At 41.6% G+C, this 18,711-nt stretch overlaps 1 protein-coding gene across 5 annotated transcripts in view; it reads right to left on the minus strand.

The window, feature by feature from the left end:
- The window catches only part of EMCN (endomucin), an 83,969-nt gene that overhangs the window by 21,988 nt on the left and 43,270 nt on the right, over nucleotides 1-18,711 (minus strand). For 4 of the 5 annotated variants that reach the window (XR_013345877.1, XR_013345879.1, XR_013345878.1 and 1 more), the window contains exons 7-12: nucleotides 17,332-17,457; nucleotides 10,667-10,696; nucleotides 7,356-7,409; nucleotides 5,378-5,473; nucleotides 3,524-3,548; nucleotides 2,591-2,652 (exon numbers count right to left, since the gene is read on the minus strand). Coding sequence is in view for 1 of the 5 variants with exons in the window: in XM_077815073.1 (XP_077671199.1) it covers nucleotides 2,591-2,652; nucleotides 3,524-3,548; nucleotides 5,378-5,473; nucleotides 7,356-7,409; nucleotides 10,667-10,696; nucleotides 17,332-17,457 (393 nt within the window). In the remaining 4 variants the exon portion in view is untranslated. The remainder of the gene's footprint in view (nucleotides 1-2,590; nucleotides 2,653-3,523; nucleotides 3,549-5,377; nucleotides 5,474-7,355; nucleotides 7,410-10,666; nucleotides 10,697-17,331; nucleotides 17,458-18,711) is intronic. The other variant, XR_013345880.1, reaches the window with a different exon arrangement.

Here is an 18,711-nt window from a genome sequence, read left to right on the forward strand (position 1 = left end):
CGACTCATATCTTCCAAATATAGCAAATGTACAGCATACCTCAGTAAGAGAGAATATTAAGCATTCTCTCCACAGAAGGTGTTCAGATAGCCAACCTGTGATCTAGAAGCTGATTAAAAAGACCTCAGGCCCCATCTTGTAAAACACAGGGCACCTGATTCTCTTCTCATTGACACTGATTCAAAACAGGAGTAACCCACTGAAATCAACGGAGTTACTCCAGTGTTAAAATTGGTGAGAGGGAAGCATCAGGTCCTGTAGGTGTCCAAGAAATCTAGTACCTACCAGAAGCTTTATGCAGCTTTTTAAAGAAATACTGTAATTTTACAAACACACACACCCCTCCAATCCCCCTTAAAATACACCTATGATTTCAGTTTCCAAACAATACATTTTAAAAACCCCAAGCAAACCCTGGAATTCAATTTCGTGTTTTCTAAGACCTGGATTCCATTTGTCTTGCAAGAGCAGGCCAGGGTCAGTTAGAGAGTGAAGGAGCGTGGCTCTGCATCCTACCTAGGATAAATGGGTACTGCTCCAGCCAGACAAAGCATTTGGAGCCTGATCTCTTTGACTGCAACAGCTTCCAAGACAGGCCAACGGGAGTGGCGGGATTTGCAGTGCAGCCAGTAGACCGCAGACCATGCCACTCCTTGCTGCCATATGTAAGAGGTGGTTCGGATCCGCTACCAGGCCCCAGAAGATCACATAGGATTTTGAGGGGAGGGCACAGCAGCTATGTAGCAGCCCCTTGAAACTGCCACTGGGGGGAAGCAGTCAGCCAGGACCCATTAAAGACTCCTGGAAGAGGAAGAAGAAGGGTGGAGACTTGAGGAACTCTTTCCCTGCAGATTTCTGATGGCGAGTGCCTAGAGCTGCGGTGGGGAAGGGCCTATGTAGGTCAGGAAGGGTCCTGTATTGGGATGGGGAGGGAGTGAAATCTGAAATCCTGTGAGGACAGTTGTTCTCATGAGAGGTTTTGCTTTTTTGGTGCAGTAACGGATTCAGATTAGCACGGTCCGAGTCTTGATCTAAACATCACTATCTCAGTCCTTCTACATTTCACAGCTTTTTCTTGCAGCTCCTAGTTCCACTTTCAGTCCTGTAGGGACATTATTTTATTATGCTTAAAATGAGGAAGGTTTAATTCCTTTCACAAACATTATATATATCCTCTGTTTCCTCCAGATTTTATGATGTAAATAATTTACAATAAACAACATCAAGTTAGCACACAAGAGAGTAATTTGTAATGTAAATCTGTAATGAGGGCAGTATGTTGTAACAAAAGAGACTGTTGAGTGATAGAAGCAGAGCTGGGCGCATACTGCAAAAAGTAATTGCAAACATTAATTCAAACCAAAAGCAGGAATTTTGGAGACAGTATTTGCAACTCCCTTTATTTGCTTTCTGCAAATACTAATAATCAGCCAAGTTTTGTTCACAAAAATATCTGCATAATGGGTCACACATGATTACACTCCTAGAAACGTTTCCTGGGTCATCTTAAAAGCCAAGGTCTTTGTGGGGATGGGAGTTATACACAGAGTAGAAACAGCTGACCGTACATAACTTGAACAGTAGATTATAAACGCAAATACTAGAAGTACATTAGCAAGTAGTTTTCAAGCAACCATTTGCTGAAGAGTTGTGAATAATGAACAAATTTGTAAATAATTAAAGTCTGTTCGCAGATAATTTGCCAACAGAAAAAGGGGATTATTTGTCAAATATGTTGTTAATAGTTCACCCTGTTCTACGTAAGAATGCAAGTGTCCCACATAAATAAATAAATAAATAAATAAAAGAAAGAAGTGTTCTTGTGAAGTCACAAGAATCAGTTATCCAGACTTACTACTTTCCTTGATTTGGGCTCTTGTTAATGACTGGTGTTTAAAGGGACAGCAAAAACTTTAAAAATCATGTTTCATAAATTAAATTTGAACAAATTTTGAAAAAAACACTTATTTTCACTATAATGTTTAGGTCTGATCCAAAGCCTATTGAAGAGACTCCCACTGACTTCAACGAGCTTTAGATCAGATCTTTTACGTCCATTTGGCATTTCTCTCAGCTGGGACAAGAAGAATCAGTGAAGTCAGCTTCTCAATGCTGCATTGCTTAGGCTGCAAATATTGCAGACCACTGTTTATTGAGTGGGGCAGCTGCTCTGCAACCGTTGTCCTTGAATACTTGCATTTTGGGTCCTTATTCCATATGTGGCATCCTGACAGCGTGAAAATACCTTCTGTCCACACTATTGGGTCAGTCGGAATTCTGCTCACAGGAAATGGCTATTCCAGGGGAATACTGAACTTGCTCCTAGCATGGAGCAAATTCATAATACTAATTGTCATTATGATTGTTTCTAGGTTTGGGCCATAAACATAGCTTTAATCTCCTCAGACAAGAGTAATTTTCCCCCAACTTTCATTAAAGACAGAGTCTGCATTTACTTCAAGTCACTATTTGGCTGCTACTAAGGAATCATTTTGTGATTTTTTGGGGGGCAGGGGCAGTGTAAAAATCAATCGACATCCAAACTCTTCTTCTCCCCAGCCTCTACGGTCAAAGAAAAGCATCCACTTACCAGTCTCAGGAGAAGTTGTCTTTACAGAAAGAAGTTTGACACCCTCTTTATCAGTTGGGGCTCTGTTTTAGTTGGGAGACATTTAAACAGACAGTTAGCATCAGACTTCTGCATATTTGTCAGTGCAGAAAGCACTAAGGGTATGATCCTGTAACAGGATCCATCCTGGTGGAATCTGTCATGTTGGGAATCCCCACTGATTTCAGTAGGGCTTTGTATGGGTACAAAGGTCTTTACTTGCATCACTCTGATTGTAGGGCCTAAACCAACATTTCTCAAAGTGGGTGTGCAGAGGAGAGGGCTAATAGGAGAAGCTGCTGTAGGATGAAAGATGGGAAGCTTCCTTTTCTGCTCCTGCAATGTCTCTAATACACCTGGCCACAGAAGCAGCTCCGACATACAGAGCTATAGGTTCAAGAAGCAGCTCGCCAGCCAAAGCTTTGTGTTTCTTCACTCAAAACACAATTCAGCTTCATGAATACATGTCTGAGCCCCACTGAGTCAGCAACGGACCCTCCAGCCATCCCGAGAAGCATATAGCCTGATGGATCTGTCTCAATTTTACTCTGTGACAACACATGTACAGCTCATTGTACCAATGCAGTCTAATTGAATTGAAGTGAATTAGTGAGTTAGTGAATGGGGAGGAGAGCAAAAAAATAAAATAAAAACCAATAAAAGAGAAAGAAGAAAAAAGAAGGGAGATGGGAAAGAAAAGGAAACAAAGAGGAAATGGACAGAAAAAAGCAAAGAGGCTTAACTGTGCCCTGAAATATGTACTCTCAAATGGTGTTTCCCTCTTTTTGCTATTTTTATGGGTGTTAACCGTTTATTATATTTCAATGGAGAAAATTAAGAACATGCAGAAATTGCTGCTTTCATAAGAGCCACACGACTAGGCTTAAAGGAATGCAGGGGCATAGTTTAACTTACTGTTCAGTTCCATTCTCTTGTCTCTCTGGAAGAGGAAACAAATTTATGTTATTCTGATTGCCTAGATGTGGGCTAAATAACAGGCTCAAACACAGCCATGACTAGCATAAACCTATTTTGAGATTTTGTAACTCTGCAACAAATATTAATAAAACAATAAACAAACAGGAATGATAACTTGCACTTATCATGCAGGGTCAACATGATTTATAAAGGTGGATAAGTATAATTATCATTTTTACCAAAACTCAGGAACAAGAATTAAATGACTCACAAGAGGTCACACAACAAGTCCTTGCTCCAAGACCATGAAGCTAAAGGGAACTGCTGTATGGTTTTTCCTATATAGATTGTCCAAGTTAAAGTCACTGCCCATCATGGAATAATCCCAATTTTCATGGGTTTGTTCCAGATCTTGCAAGCTTAATTTTGCAGCCATGCCACGTTTGGAACTCCCAATGATCCCACACACCAAGGACAGTTGGAGGCCTGAATTTTTTGTTTGGGGCTTCTCATGCATCAGTGTTTTTACATTGATCCTAATTTCATGGCATTGCATCAATAAAGAAAATCAGAGTACAATGTGATGACAGTATCATCATGGTGTGATTTGAGATAAAAAAGTTTTCCCTTCCTTTACATATCTGTAAACACTCCAAAGTTCCCATGTTACAGTCTCTAGCCTTCTAGACAAGAAGTGGACACACCCAAATAATGTATTATGCATGCTGTGTATTCCACATTCTTTATTCTTGTCCTGTGGGTGGGGGATTAGATTAGATATATTTCTACAGCACCGGTTGTAAGAGTGTGGATGTTTAGGTAGTGAGCTAGAGCTAGGCAAATACTTCAAAAGATATCCACAAATATTCATTACAATTTTAAAATAAATTTGCTTTGATTGAGTTTATTTGCAGGGGGAAAGCCAGAGAAATTCTCTCCACCTAAAATCTTCACTCCTTGGCAATGAAGATTCAATAATTTTCCAGGCAAGGAATCATTTCCCTTCTCTGTTTTTGCGGTTGCATTGTCATTTGCAAAATTTATTACAACATGCTATTTACCTTGGCCTGTAGCTTCAAGGCCTTGTTATGACTTCACATTTCCAGCCCCCAGGAATTTCACAGCTAAATCCCTGCACAGAGCTCCCAGCTCTTGTCAGCTTGAAAGCAGAGAGACCACATTATGGATTCACATTTGTGTCTCCTACTTAGTACCGCACTGCATTTGCCTCTAGCCCACGAAGTTCAATATATTTGGCAAAATTAATGTAGTAACGTTATTTCCCCGTCAGCCTCAATATGTTATGGGCAATATTGGAAACGGTGGCAAACTGCTCTGTCCAAATCACTGCTTTATTGATGAAAATACTGTTTTCCCTTGGATTTTATGTGGACAAGGAAAAATGTAAACATGGGGTCTCTCCAAAACAAGGAAAAATTGATTTTTTCCCTTTGTGTTTTCAACAGAGCTAAAATGAACACAGCTGATTTTAACAACAGATGCAACTTATTTTGCCCCTTGCTTTTCCAAGCAATTTTTCTCTGCAGACTATACTCATTGACAGTGTCAGCCCAGCTGTTTGTTAGGTAACTGCTAAAGAAGAGGTAGCATTAAACATATTGGATTTGTGTGTTCTACAACAGGTGTTGTTTCCTCCCCTACATATACCCCATGGTGATCTTAATAAAGAAGTGTTCATTCCTTTTTTGACTAAATATTTTAAAATCAGCACAGTTATCTATCTGAATAGAACATTTGTATGATAGGTCAGATTTTAATACAAACATTTGCAGTGTTCCTTTAATAATATATCGAAGACTTCCTGGCTGCAGAAAAATGTTGAACAAATACCTGGGGCTGTCCTCTGGCACATTCTGTACAAAGCCACCAGAATGAATACAGAAAGGGTTATTACGATCAAGGCAATCACAACTGGCAAAATAATACCTGCAAAAAGTGGAGAAAATTATTTTACCAACCACATTCCACTTGCGTAACTTTAAACATATAAATATCAAACAAATTAATCTCTTCTCTTAGCCTCTCCTCCATCAGTACAGCTGAAGCTATTGATTTCTCTTGAATCTTGTTACATTGGTTACTCCTCATGCATTCACTAGGTGTCAGGCTTGCAGCCTTTTTGAAAACCAGGACTTGAGGCAACAAAGGAAGATTTAGTAGCTTCTTCCACCATCCCTCATCATTCTGGAGTCTGTGTCTTAAATATCAGACTCCTAACTAGACAGAGTGTATTCGCATGCACATGTCTTTGGACCATTAGGGTTATAATTTCTCCCCACATGGGAATACTCTAATCATGAGAAAAGTACAAAATGTTCCCCTTGAGAGTTAATAGCCCAATGTAAATTTTCAGCACCCATGTTCCAGGAACAATTAAAAAAAAACAAAAACCATGTACTGCAAAACAAGGCAGATTTGAAATTCAGTAACAAAAGTGATGATTTCTCTTTCAATATGGTAATCACAGAAAGGCGTGTAGGAGTTACACAATCTAGCAACATTCTGCACAATACCTCTGACCAGGATACCAAAAAAAAAAAAGCCCCCTTTTTAAAAGGAGGCAGTTTGTCTCCTTTTATTATTTCCTACCATCTGTTGTTTCCTGACAGGTGTTTCCCAGCCAAGTAGTAAGAATGTGTAAAAGGACAGATTTATGTAATAGAGACACTTTCTGGAAAATGTATATGCCAGGCCCAGTTTCTCTCTGCTTATAATTTTTCATGGCTCCATCCTTCAGGTTCAAGTTTACCAGGCTAGCCTGGTGGCCTAAAGGAGGGTTCTCTGCCCTGCAACGTGGGAGATTCCCAGACATACACTAGCACTCCTCAAGCTGATAGAGCCCTGCATCAATTCAACAGCAACCTCTCTCACTGATTAAACAGTGGCATTGTCTGGATTCTGGGAAACCTGGCTTTAGTTCCCAGAACACCGCCAGCTCTCTCCAGGCTAACAGTGATGAGGAAGCAATAGGTTCAGACTCTGGGGAAGTGGGGGGATACTTTGCATTATTCAGTAGCAGTCTTTCTGACAGGCAAAGCACTAGCAGTGGTACTGCTTGGATCCAAAGAAAGAGCTGATCTAGATAAAAAAAAGATGGTGGCCACTTGGAAGGGCCTCTATGGTAGGGGGATAAAATGGGGATGTAGCATCTTTATGGCTCCACCAAGGATGGAGTTGATCCTTTCCAAAATGTTTCTTGAGGTGATTAAAAATATAGTTATATCTGTACTGGAGCGAAGTTTAGATCTTAGAGAAAACCGAATTTGGATATAGCTGAGTAAATATTAGAAAGGAGATTAGAAACCAGACCTGCAATAGCACTTCCCTGCAAGAGGTACATGTGTTTTATCATATACAAGAAAGGGAGTTGCACCCTCATACCAATTGCTTGAAGAAGTTTGGAGAATACAGCCTAGGACTACACACATTTACCCTGTGCCTTGACTGGCTCTCTCAGTGCTAAATGAAAGGTTTGTGAAAGGTGAACAATTTAGTTATGCATTTCCCCACGTCATCACTCAGTACGAGCAACTGAGTTGAGGTTTTTCACTCATGTCCCATGGCCCTCAGTCCCTGGGAAAATTGCACTGCTCTGAGTTGAAAGTAGTGTTAGCTCAGTGCGGTAAGCCCTGCTTCTCTGTGAGTAAAGCCTTATAACAGAGACAGTTCAACTGGTTTAGTAATGGGTCCATGATCCAGGAAGGACTGAGATAAGGCTGCTATTTTCATTGCTGATCACTCACCTAAAATCAAACAGTTTCTACCAGCAAATTCTAAAGATGGAGAATGAAGAAACATATGTACGCACTGGAATATTGGTCAGTATCCGCTTGTTTGTCATTGCTACCAGATCTGCCTTGACCTATTGACAAAGAAAGTAATTATCTCTCATGTTAATTCGAACCTTGTTTTGTGATAGCACCCCCCCTATTTAATTTTATGCAACTCGTCCTGGAATAGGAGCGTGGCTCCTTCCCTTCCTCCCTACTGACATATGTGTTCTAAAGAACAGAGAAGGTATCATTTGGGCTGAGAAATTGCTTTGGTAACCTGGGCTCTGCAATGGGAAGGAGTCTAGCTGAGGGGAATTTGCTGTGGGCTAGGAGAAAAGACTCATCAGGAATCAGGGACATGCACTGTAAGTCTGACTAAAAGAATCCACAGGCAGAAACCAACACCACCACTGACAGGCTGAAACTTCTGAACTTTAACCACTTTCTTGAGAGTCAAGTGTTTTAGTGGGAGATGAATGCTCTCTCTGCTGTGTTTATAGACAGAAATGGTTGGTTAGTTTAATCAGCACGAGGAGTTCTCTAGGGATTTTCCAGGATCTGTGTTCTAAGCACTGTTTTCTACCTTTGGGCACTAATCTGAATCTGAGTCAGGTATCAATTACCCAAGTAGTTTATTACCTCACTGCAGAAAGATTAAAGAAAAACAAAATCATTGAATTTGAAAGAATTTGAAAGAAAAAGCAAACTGCTGTGCTTCCATGCTTACATTTCACTGCACACATGACAACATTTTAAAAAAAAAAGGAGTTCTGAGTCACACAAGACATGGTATTGTGCACTGCAACTGAGCATACAACCTAGGCAAATGGCCTGTGTAAACAAAGCGTTAGGTGCCTAACAATAATAAAACAGTGGTAAAGCATAGCATTTAAATAGGATTTACATACAGATACAATATAAGAAATAGCTCTCCTACAATGGAGTAAAAAAAGAGAAAGGTGGATTCAATAGAACTAATAGCACGTAGAGTCATAGAGCTGAAGGCCAGAAAGGACCAATAGATCGACTCACCTGACCTCCTGTATATCACAGGCCACCAACACCTCCCTCACACTAAACCCAACAACCAAAGGTAGACCAAAGTATTACACAGCCCACAGGAGACTAGCCTATTATGTGCCACAGACAGAGTATATAGTAGTGTTATGTACAGTACATAGTATAGTTATTACTTTTTTAGTTATGTTATGGTAGCCCCTAGAGGCCCCATTCAAGATGGAGTCCCATTATACTGCACATGCAAACACAGACACACAGAGTAATAGATAGTCCTTATCCCAAAGTGCTTATAATCTAAATAGAGTGAGAAAAAGGAAAGCCCCATTTTACAGATGGAAATTGAGGCACTCATAGAGATTAAGTCACTTTCCCAAGGGTCAGAGGAAATCTGTGGCAGAGCCAGAAACTTAACTCAAAGGGCCTGAGGCCCAGTCCAGTGCCTTAAACTCTAGACTATCATTTTCTTATATTGGTACGGTAAATATGTAGGGATAGCATAGAATTGTAGTAACAAACTGAGTGTCAGACCCAGCTAAACCTTAGAGCATGGGCTGTCCCCTGCTGTACTAATTTCAAACTCAAAGCCAGTCCTGAGGGAAGCTTCAGTTTTTAATCTATTCTTTTTAGGTTGCCCATAACACTGTGTTCAGAACATACTGATCTGCTCAATTATAAAATAGTAGCTTGCCTACAGCTGAAGGGGCAGGATTGCTTCTCTACAGGTTTGTTGCATTTTCCAGATAACTAGAAACAACAGATATTCATGAGAATGTTTAACATGCTACATGTCTGGTTGGCAGCAACTAGACTGGGAGTTATGATATCTGGATTCTATTCCCAGCTCTGGTACTGACTGGTTGTGTGACCTTGGGAAAGTCACTTCCTCTCTCTGTTTCCATTCCCATCCTATTTCTGTCTTGTCTAGGATTTTAAGATCTTTGTGGCAGGGATTATTGCTTACTATGTATTGGTACAGTGCCTAGCACAATGGGGCCCTCATCTTGGTTGGCACCTTTAAGTGCTATAATATAATATAGACAATCATTGTCTAAGGCCCTTATCTCTGCAAAGTACAAGTTACCTCTCCCAGGGTGTCTGTCTGCTGGGAAGTGAAAATGCAAGAATGGAATTCATAAGCCATCATAAAGAGCCTGAGATAATTCTAATAACTTTCATAATTCAGTGCTATCTCTTCAGATTTCTCAGAGGAATATTATCAAAACATTCATTACATTACCTGTACTTGCTATAGCAAGAATTAGGCAAGCAAACAGAAAGCACAAATTCAACTGATCGTGGATACTGTTTAAATCCAGTAACAGAAACTAATTAAACAGAAAGGCTTGTCACAGTAAACGTGGTCCCAGAACCCGGCATGTGTGTTCTCAGGTGAGAAGCTAAGGATTTTAATTCATTCTTGTATTTTTTTCTAGCTCACTTCATTAAATGATGCATAGAAACACCCACTTATGTGACTGACTGAAGAATAAACTATTTACAGGAACCAGTAGACTAAATCACATGGCATTTTATATATATGAGACTCTCAGTGAGAACTGCAACAGTTAAAAGGAATCTCTATTAAGAGGATAAAATGGGTCAAGGAATACAAACTTGTGCTCAATTATCAGTTTCATTAGTTGAAATTCTCCCCCACACCAGGCCCACCCACCTGTACTCCCCATCCTGAATGTGAATTTGGAAGATGTTTAAACACATAGAAAATGATCTATGCAAGTCTTGGAGTATGGGGAGAGGGTTAGTCCTCCTGGTTGCAGGAGGGGAAGTGCTAGAAAGAACTGGAAGAGACAAAAGAACACAGTACCGAAGAGCCTGCTCTTTGATAACTCCAAACAGCATTCGAAAGGACAATACCAGCTGAGGGACTGGCATAGAAAACCTTTGTCCCCTGAGATCTGCAAGTACTTGCTAATTAAAAGAAACACGATAAAAGAATTAACAATGACTATAATAAGCATCTTAGAATATCTTGGCAAATATTTTATTCTTGTATCAATTTTCTGCTGCAACCTAATCTCTCTTTAGCCTTGTTAGATATCTTTAATTTTGTGCCTGTACCCTGTATGTTTTCAGTGTCTCCTGCTGTAATATTATGTTCAGTTGAATTATCAGGGGAAACCACTTCTTGCAGCAACAAATATGTGTCTCCTGTCCATTTCAGTGCTATACTTTGAACTCATTCTCTCTCCCTGGAGCTTCCTGGTGTCCTTTATATGTATGCTTCCTTTTTCATTCTGTTCTCCCTTCCCTGCATTCAATTCCCTTTAATGAATGTGTAAGGACTAGGTCCTTTTCTCAGTCTTACTTGGTGTTGATGTTGATTTCTTGTGTGGGCCTATAAAAAAGACAAAAAGAAAACTATGGTTAGCAGTTGCTTTAAGATTAGCAGCACTGTACTGAACGGATACTTGGAGGAAACTGCTTGCATGCCTTAGAAACTATTAAGCCCCAAAAGCTAGTGTTACTTTAAAGAATTTGAAACTTTGTTTGAAAAAGTTTTGCTATATGCTGTTATATGATGGGGGAACAGGCTTTAAATTTAATGCCCGTCCCAGCTGCAGTGAACATTTTTCACTAAGGGAGGTAAAGCTTTTTTGCATGATGGTTAGAAAGATACAGCTGGAAAAATACTAAATCAGTAGGACTTATTTATGAGGAGCGAGATAGCCACTTATTCAGTGAATGGCATGCGAGTGAGCTACAAAGTAATTGGGGTAGGCTCTCCGGGTATTGCACTGCTATTTTTGCAGCATCATGGGTCCATGCCACCATGCATCACTGCAGTAACACAAACCAGTGCGGAGATGTAAGGCTCTGGTTACTTTGTGATTCTCTTCGATTCTGTTCAACATGATAGCTTCTATCTTCTTTCCAGGCTCAGCAGAAGGAGCTCTGGTCAGACCAATACATTCTTTGTAGAATGTATGTGTGGCCCAGAAGATACATGGGGGTAGGTATGATTTCTCTAAGGACAAAATTCACCCTATGCAGAATGCCAGAACCAGGCCTATTTTGAGGATTTAAGTAGTACATTGGCTTTGGGTTCGCTCATAGTACAGGGTGTGAATTTCAACCTCTTGTTTTAAGAGAGTTTAGATCCCTAGCACCAAGTTGTCCAGAATACGTGGAGGTTACTTATTGTAGAATTACCCGGTTACATACACACTGTCTTTCAGGTTAAGTCTGTATTACAACAGAATACACTGGAGTGGTAGCAAAAAAGGGGGAGCAAAAAATAAAGCACGTACATTTGAAAAAAACAGTATCTAAATAGAAAACAAATAGCCCCTACCTTCACCTTTTGTCCCCCACTTCTTCCTCTATGTTTCTGCTACCTACAATCTGCGCAGTGAAACTTTGAGAAACAGCAGTACTTGCCCCTCTTGGGCCCAGTGATTCTGCTTTCTAGCCATGTTATGAACAGACAGAGATCTCTCCTGCATGGTATGGAGCTGCTGGGGGCTTTCAGTCTGCTCTGTTCCTCAGAAGATTTTAGCCCTCAGACTTGTTTTTAGAAGATAATATTAGGCACTGTGTACAATGCAGGTTTTTTTTTTTTTTAAAGAAAGAAAACAGTTCTAATTGCTTAATCTTAGCCTAAGAGCAAGAGCAGTAAAAGTTTAATCATTATGTTCTCAGTGATCTAAGAGCTCCTGTCCACCTCTGACCATCTCATGTGACCATATTGCTGTAACCCTTGTTCTTCCTTGCCCGATCCCCTCCATAACTGCCAACTGACTCCTAGCTGGTGTGACAATAACAGATCTTCTACTTTTATGGGACTGGGCGGGGGCAGAAGTGACCTTGCACAGCATCAGCCGGATCAGAGAAGCGTAAAGCCACTGGTGCTGTGTGCCGCTTGGCTTTAGCCAAGGGCCTATTTGCTGCAACTAATATATTCCTAAAAAGTTCTGAGACTACAACTTGAGTAAGTGCCTTTCAATAGATAGTTGGCATTTAACTGGCAAACACCTTAAGTGTCTTCCTAAAACAAACTGAAGTGCCTCATTGTGACAGGTAAAGAGTTACTCCAGACCCTCAAGTGTCATAAACCCTTTTAAAAATGAATATTCATTAATTATCTTAGTGATTTTGGCTAGTAGTCTGCAGAGCATCAGGAGTAATGTGCATCATTAATGAAGAAGAAATGGACCTTACAATGCATCATGCTCACTGTCAGATGCAACATTTACTTCAGTAATTGTGCGGTACAGTAATTCCTATTCTTGTTAGAAAGCTGCTGTGCCATGTCTAGACTATAACATCTTTGGAAATTAAGAAGGCTAATGAATATTTCAGATTTGGAGCCACAGATTGTCATCACACCCAACAGTGCTCTTTATCACACAGTGCTAAACCCTCTCAAATGTGCATTGTGCAAGTCAATGGGAGTTGGGCACCAAACTCCTCTTTGAAACACTCCCCTTTTATATACTGGCAGTGGAATGCTGACCTTTTAGTGTGACACAGGCGTCCCCAAACCAGGGGCTAGCTGACTGTGACTGTTTCTATCTGGTGTGCACCTCATTGTCATCATCCTTGTCTTGGTGGTCTCCAAACTGGCTTATTGAAAGGGGGCTACCTTTAATGAATATTCAGAAGCTACAGCTGGTGCAGGATATGAGGCTTGATAAATTATTTGTATGAAAAACAACAACCAGATAGCAGCTGTTCTCCAAAGCTTCCAGAAGCTTCCAGTTTGACCTGGGTGCAATTCAAGGTGTTAATTTTGACCATGAAAGTCCTACATGAGTTGGGCCTGGCTCCCTTAGAAACTGCCTCTTTCCTCATGTGCTACCCTGGCAGTTGAGAGGAGCTAGGATGTTTTTGCTAACAGCCTCAAACTAGGATTGTTTGGAGTTCAAAGGCAGGGCTCTGGTGAGCTCTCAGTTCTAGAATTCTCTTCCTCTAATTGTCTGACAGAACCAGCCAATATTGTGTTTAGTGAAAGGCCCATCTATTTTTTTAAGGCTCTTTCCTTGCAGGGTGATATTGGGGACTGCAGTTCTCTGATTTTATCCTGGGGGAATCTGTAAGGAGAGTAGACTACAACTCTGCAAGAGAGACTGGCGCATGCTCTGCACTCCAACTCTTCTGGATGGTGAAGCAGCCCACATGCTGCTTGAGGGAAAGCTGCCATAATTCAGAGCAGTCCTCTGGCTATTCTAAATGATACCAGGGGCTAAATCAGCCCCAGAGCAGACCAGAATCCTGGAGGTGTGTAAAGTCACTTTTGCCCCTGTGCTGTGCTTTCTATGCTATACCCTGTGCTGGCCCTCTGCATAACGGTCAATTATTCCAAGTGTAATCCTGAAGAGTTCACTCATCCTCTGGTTCTTACACTGCCCCTCTATAAAATGAAGATATTACTTATCATACAAGTATGAAATTTATTTACCGAATGTCTGAAACACTACATAAGTGCTATTGGTTATAAACATTAGTATTATTAGCCAGAATATGCTCCCTAAAAAATAGAATGACTGCTGTTGTGTGTTTGTATCTACACCACAAATGTAATAATCATATGGGAAGAGTGGGATCAAAACAAACATACAGAGCTACCTACATATTACTTCTCCCACAAACCCTACTTTTAAAGAACATTACTAACATTGCAAAGTCAAGCACACGGGAGTCAGGAAATGCAACCTTATTTTGGCCTCCTTGTACTTATGCAGTTTTTTGTGTAATTTCCTAGGTTTTTAAAAAAGCAAATTGAAAAAAAGAGAAATCCCATCATGTGGCCTCATATTGACACACACAGGGTTCAGCAGAAGGGTTGGAGCCTTGAGATCCATCACAAAGACCTCTGCTGAATGCTTCAGTTTCCTCCTCCATGCTGCCTGGGTACCAGGCTCTATCTATTTAGCTTAACACAGGGACAGTTAAGGGGTGACTTGATTACAGTCTATAAGTATTTACATGGGAAGCAAATATTTAACAGCTCTTCAGTCTAGCAGAGAAAGGTATAACATGATCTAATGGCTGGAAGTTGAAGCTAGACAAATACAGACTGGAGGTAAGATTAATTTTTAAAAAAAATTAGCGTAATTAACCATTGGAATAACTTATCAAGAGTCGTAGTGGATTCTCCTTCACTGGCAATTTTTAAATCAAGATCAGATGTTTTTCTAAAAGACACGCTCTTGGAATTATTTTGGGGGAAGTTCTTTGGTCTGTACTATGTGGGAGGTCAGACTAGATAATCACAATGGTCCCTTCTGGCTTTGGAATCTATGAATAATGCACACTGCTGTTCTGACAGATCTCTGGTCACTGCAGACACAGCCAGTGAAGGCCATTAGAGGACACTCAAACTATTTAAAGGGATATTCCCCACTTTAGCAGCCCACCTTATCCAGGGATTACAAAAATCACCTAATTTCATGACCATTATTAAAGCTGCACAAGTATGAAGCATCTTTTCCAGATGAGATCTACATTCTGCCAAAATAGAAAAAAGAAAACAGAGAATAGTGAAGAGATTCCTACCCTCTCTCTTTTCCTTCCATCTCAAGTATCCAGTTAAACAACTGGCCTGTTTGTTCTGGAGGTGGCTCAGCTGTGGTATATAAACCCACATGTTCAGGTGGCCAACACAGTAGATGTTTTTAGTTTGTTTTCTCTAAATATTCAGCCAACAGACAGGTGTTTGGAGGTGGGGTCATGCACAACGGTTTTACAGAAAGAGAGATGGGAAGAAAGGCAGGAGTAACAGATACTGTAGTTGTTCTGTCTGTTCCTAGTCAACCTCATCCTTTGGGGCTGTAAATTAGAGGGGCAGATGCTCTGTATAAATAATCTGGGAAGACTTCCAAATTCATCATTGAAAAGTGAAGTACAACATTGGTGGCACTAAATCCTTGTTGGGTGGTGAGCAAAACACTTTTTTTGGCACAACTGACCCCAGTTTGGTTTGAAAATACCTGACTCAATCAATTCAGAGATGGTTAGAAGATTGACAGATGGTGAAAGAGACCAATAACTAACCTCTCTCCATTGTATTCTCAAAGATCCTCTACCTAAATAGCCTCAATAGCCTGTAGTTTACTTCTTCAGTTTTGGAGGGCAGCCACATGCCCTGGCCCCACGCCATGCCGGTCTGGGAAGCGGCCGGAACCACGTCCCTGCACGGCCCCTGGGGGAGGGGGGTACACAGGGCTCCGCGCGCTGCCCTTTCCATGCCTTCAGGTACCTCTCTCAAAGCTCCCATTGGCTGAGGTTCCCCGTTCCCGGCCAATGGGAGCTGTGGGGGGGGAAGGGCAGTGCCTGGAGGCAAGGGCAACGCACGGAGCCCTCCGCCTTTGCCCCCTCCCCCCGGGCCCCATGGACGTGGTGCCAGCGCAGGGCCTGCGGCACCAGGGGGGCAATCCCGCGGGCCGGATCCAAAGCCCTGAGGCGCTGGATCCGGCCCGCAGGCCGTAGTTTGCCCACCCCTGATCTAGTCTGTCATCAACCTTCAGCCATGGCCAGTACCTAATGATTCAAAGATGAAACCTCCACACCAGCCAGTTGTACCATGCTATTTGTAGGTTGTGGAAAATGAATGTCTTCATGACCTCACAGATGATCATTTTATACCCTGAACAACATCTTTTGGTTATAGCATTATCTTAGTTTCACAGAATCATAGAATTGTAGGACTGGAAGGGATCTCAAGAGGTCATCTAATCCAGTCCCTTGCACTCAAGGCAGGACTAAGTATTATCTAGACCATCCCTGACAGGTATTTGTCTCCCCTGCTCTTAAACATCTCCAGTGATGGAGCTTCCAGAACTGCCCCAGGCAATTTGTTCCAGTGCTTAAGCACCCCGCCAGTTCAGAAGTTTTTCCTAATATCCAACCTAAACCTCCCTTGCTGCAATTTAAACCCATTGCTTCTTGTCCTATCCTCAGGGGTTAAGGAGAACATTTTTTCCTCTCTTCTCCTTGTAACAACCTTGTATGTACTTGAAAACTTGTCATGTCACCTCTCAGTCTTCTCTTCTCCAGACTAAACAAACCCAATTTTTTCAATCTTCCCTCATAGGTCAAGTTTTCTGGATCTTTAATCATTTTTGTTGCTCTTCTTTGGACTTTCTCCAATTTGTCCACATCTTTCCTGAAATCTGGCACCCAGACCTGGACACAATATTCCAGTTGAGGCCTAATCAGGGCAGAGTAGAGCAGAAGAATTAATTCTCATATCTTGCTTACAACACTCCTGCTAATACTTGCACATCCCAGAATGATGTTTGCTTTCCCCTTCCCCCTGCCTCCCCCCCCCGCACAACAGTGTTAGACTGTTGACTCATATTTAGGTTGTGCTCCATTATGACCTCCAGATCCCTTTCTGCAGTACTCCTTCCTAGGCAATTATTTCCCATTATGTGTGTGTACAGCTGATTGTTCCTTCCTAAATGGAATACTTTGACTTTGTCCTTATTGAATTTCATCCTATTTACATGAAACCATTTCTCCAGTTTGTCCAGATCGTTTTGAATTTTAATCCCATCCTCCAAAGCACATGCAATGCCTCCCAGTTTGGTATCATCTGCAAACTTTATAAGTTTACTCTCTCTACCATTATCTAAATCATTGATGAAGATATTGAACAGAACCAGACCCACAACCGATCCCTGTCGGACCCCACTTGATATGTCCTTCCAGCTTGACTGTGAACCAGTTTGTAGGGTTGTTAGTGATCATAAACATTATAGTTGTTTTTCACTTTAAATTCTAGTCACAGTATTTGACTCAATGATCTCCTGTAGCAGTGAATGCCACAGAACAACTGTATGTGGCTGAAGTTAGTCTTTCCAGCTCATTTTATAAATTACAGCCTTTAATTTCATTGAGTGGGGAAAACTCTGAATCTTTTGAAGTTCACCCATACTAACTGTAATGCAAACTGTAATTGACATTTCACGCTGAGCATGGCTGTTTCAGAACAAGGTGTGACTGATGATGCAGGGACTCATCACTTACTTATAGTGTCAGCCTTGATGACTATTGCGTTGGTTCCTGTTACCGGAGTTGGAGGTGACCCATCAACACTAGATGTGGTTTGATGACCCTTGCTGTGTTCTGAGGTTATTACACTGGTAGTCAGATCTGAAAAGAAGGCAGTCAAATGAGCATTGATCAAATACAAACAGCATGCTTGATCCTCAACACCCACCTATCTGCCCGCCCTTCCGCCCCCAACTTTACACCTTACTTGCTCTCAGCCCCATTAGTGTAGAGTGTGTAGCTGGAGCACCTCACACTCTGGCAATCCTTTGCCAGCCAGCCCCTAAGGGGTTGTTACTACTAGCATAATTTAGAGCAGCCTTGAGGCCTCACTAAGCCATACCAGTGGCCAAAATAGCCTCAGGCCCTTTTTCCAGGATCAGGGAAATGGAAAAATAGCTTAGAGCCACTTCCACCCCTACCCCATTCCTATGCTGAGTACAATCTGGTCAGAACAGAGGAACTGGATTCCTGATAAAGTCTGTATCAACTCTACAGCTAAACACCTGACAGTCACATGGTTTGATCTTATACAAGTTTTACAGATAGAAATTAATAATAGGGTTGTAACAGGGTTCATGGCCCGCCCCTCTTCCTGGGGCCTGTTTGCCCTCCCCAGTAAGGCTCGGAGAGGCCTCAGGGTTGTGCAACACCTATGTCTTTATTTACTTAATGTTGTCCCACCACCAGTGTCCATCTATATACAAGCTTTACAGGGTTGGTTACCTCCCTCACAGGCAGGGTCAGACTTCAGCTAGGAGGCCGCTAGCTAGCTCCCTCCCTCCCTCCCTGACTGACATCTCCCTTGCCACACACCCCCTTCTGGCTCCCTCCGAGCCTTTATAGTCCTTGGCTTGTCAGGTCAGCAGGTGTTACCAATCCTCAGGCCAGCATCAGGCCTTTTCCATCAGCCCCAATCAGCTTCCCTGGATTGGAGCTGACTGGGCAGGGGCTAATTAGGTGCTTCTGCACCAGCACCCTGCTACAAGGGTCAATTGCTTCATTCTCTGCCATTGGGAGGATTTATCCTGCTGCTTAGAAAGTACAATATCCGGAGATCGTTAAATGTACAACTAAATGTCTATTCTCGCCTTTATTTCAGTTCTCATATGCTTGATACAGGGTCAGGGTTACTTGTATAATAACGAGATTTGCACTTGAGGTGAGTCTAAAATGATCCCGTGATGCACCCCATGAAGCAGCAGAGCTGAAGGTCATTGAACAACAATGAAACAGAATTTAAGTTGTCACGATCGAGTGGATAATTTATATTTTGTGTTCATACCTTAATCTAACAAAAGGCAAGACGTTACCTATTGGATAAAAACAGCAGGTACCCGATGGCAACACAATACT

Source organism: Eretmochelys imbricata, chromosome 4 (genome assembly GCF_965152235.1).
Source record: "Eretmochelys imbricata isolate rEreImb1 chromosome 4, rEreImb1.hap1, whole genome shotgun sequence".
Taxonomy (NCBI): Eukaryota; Metazoa; Chordata; order Testudines; family Cheloniidae; genus Eretmochelys; species Eretmochelys imbricata.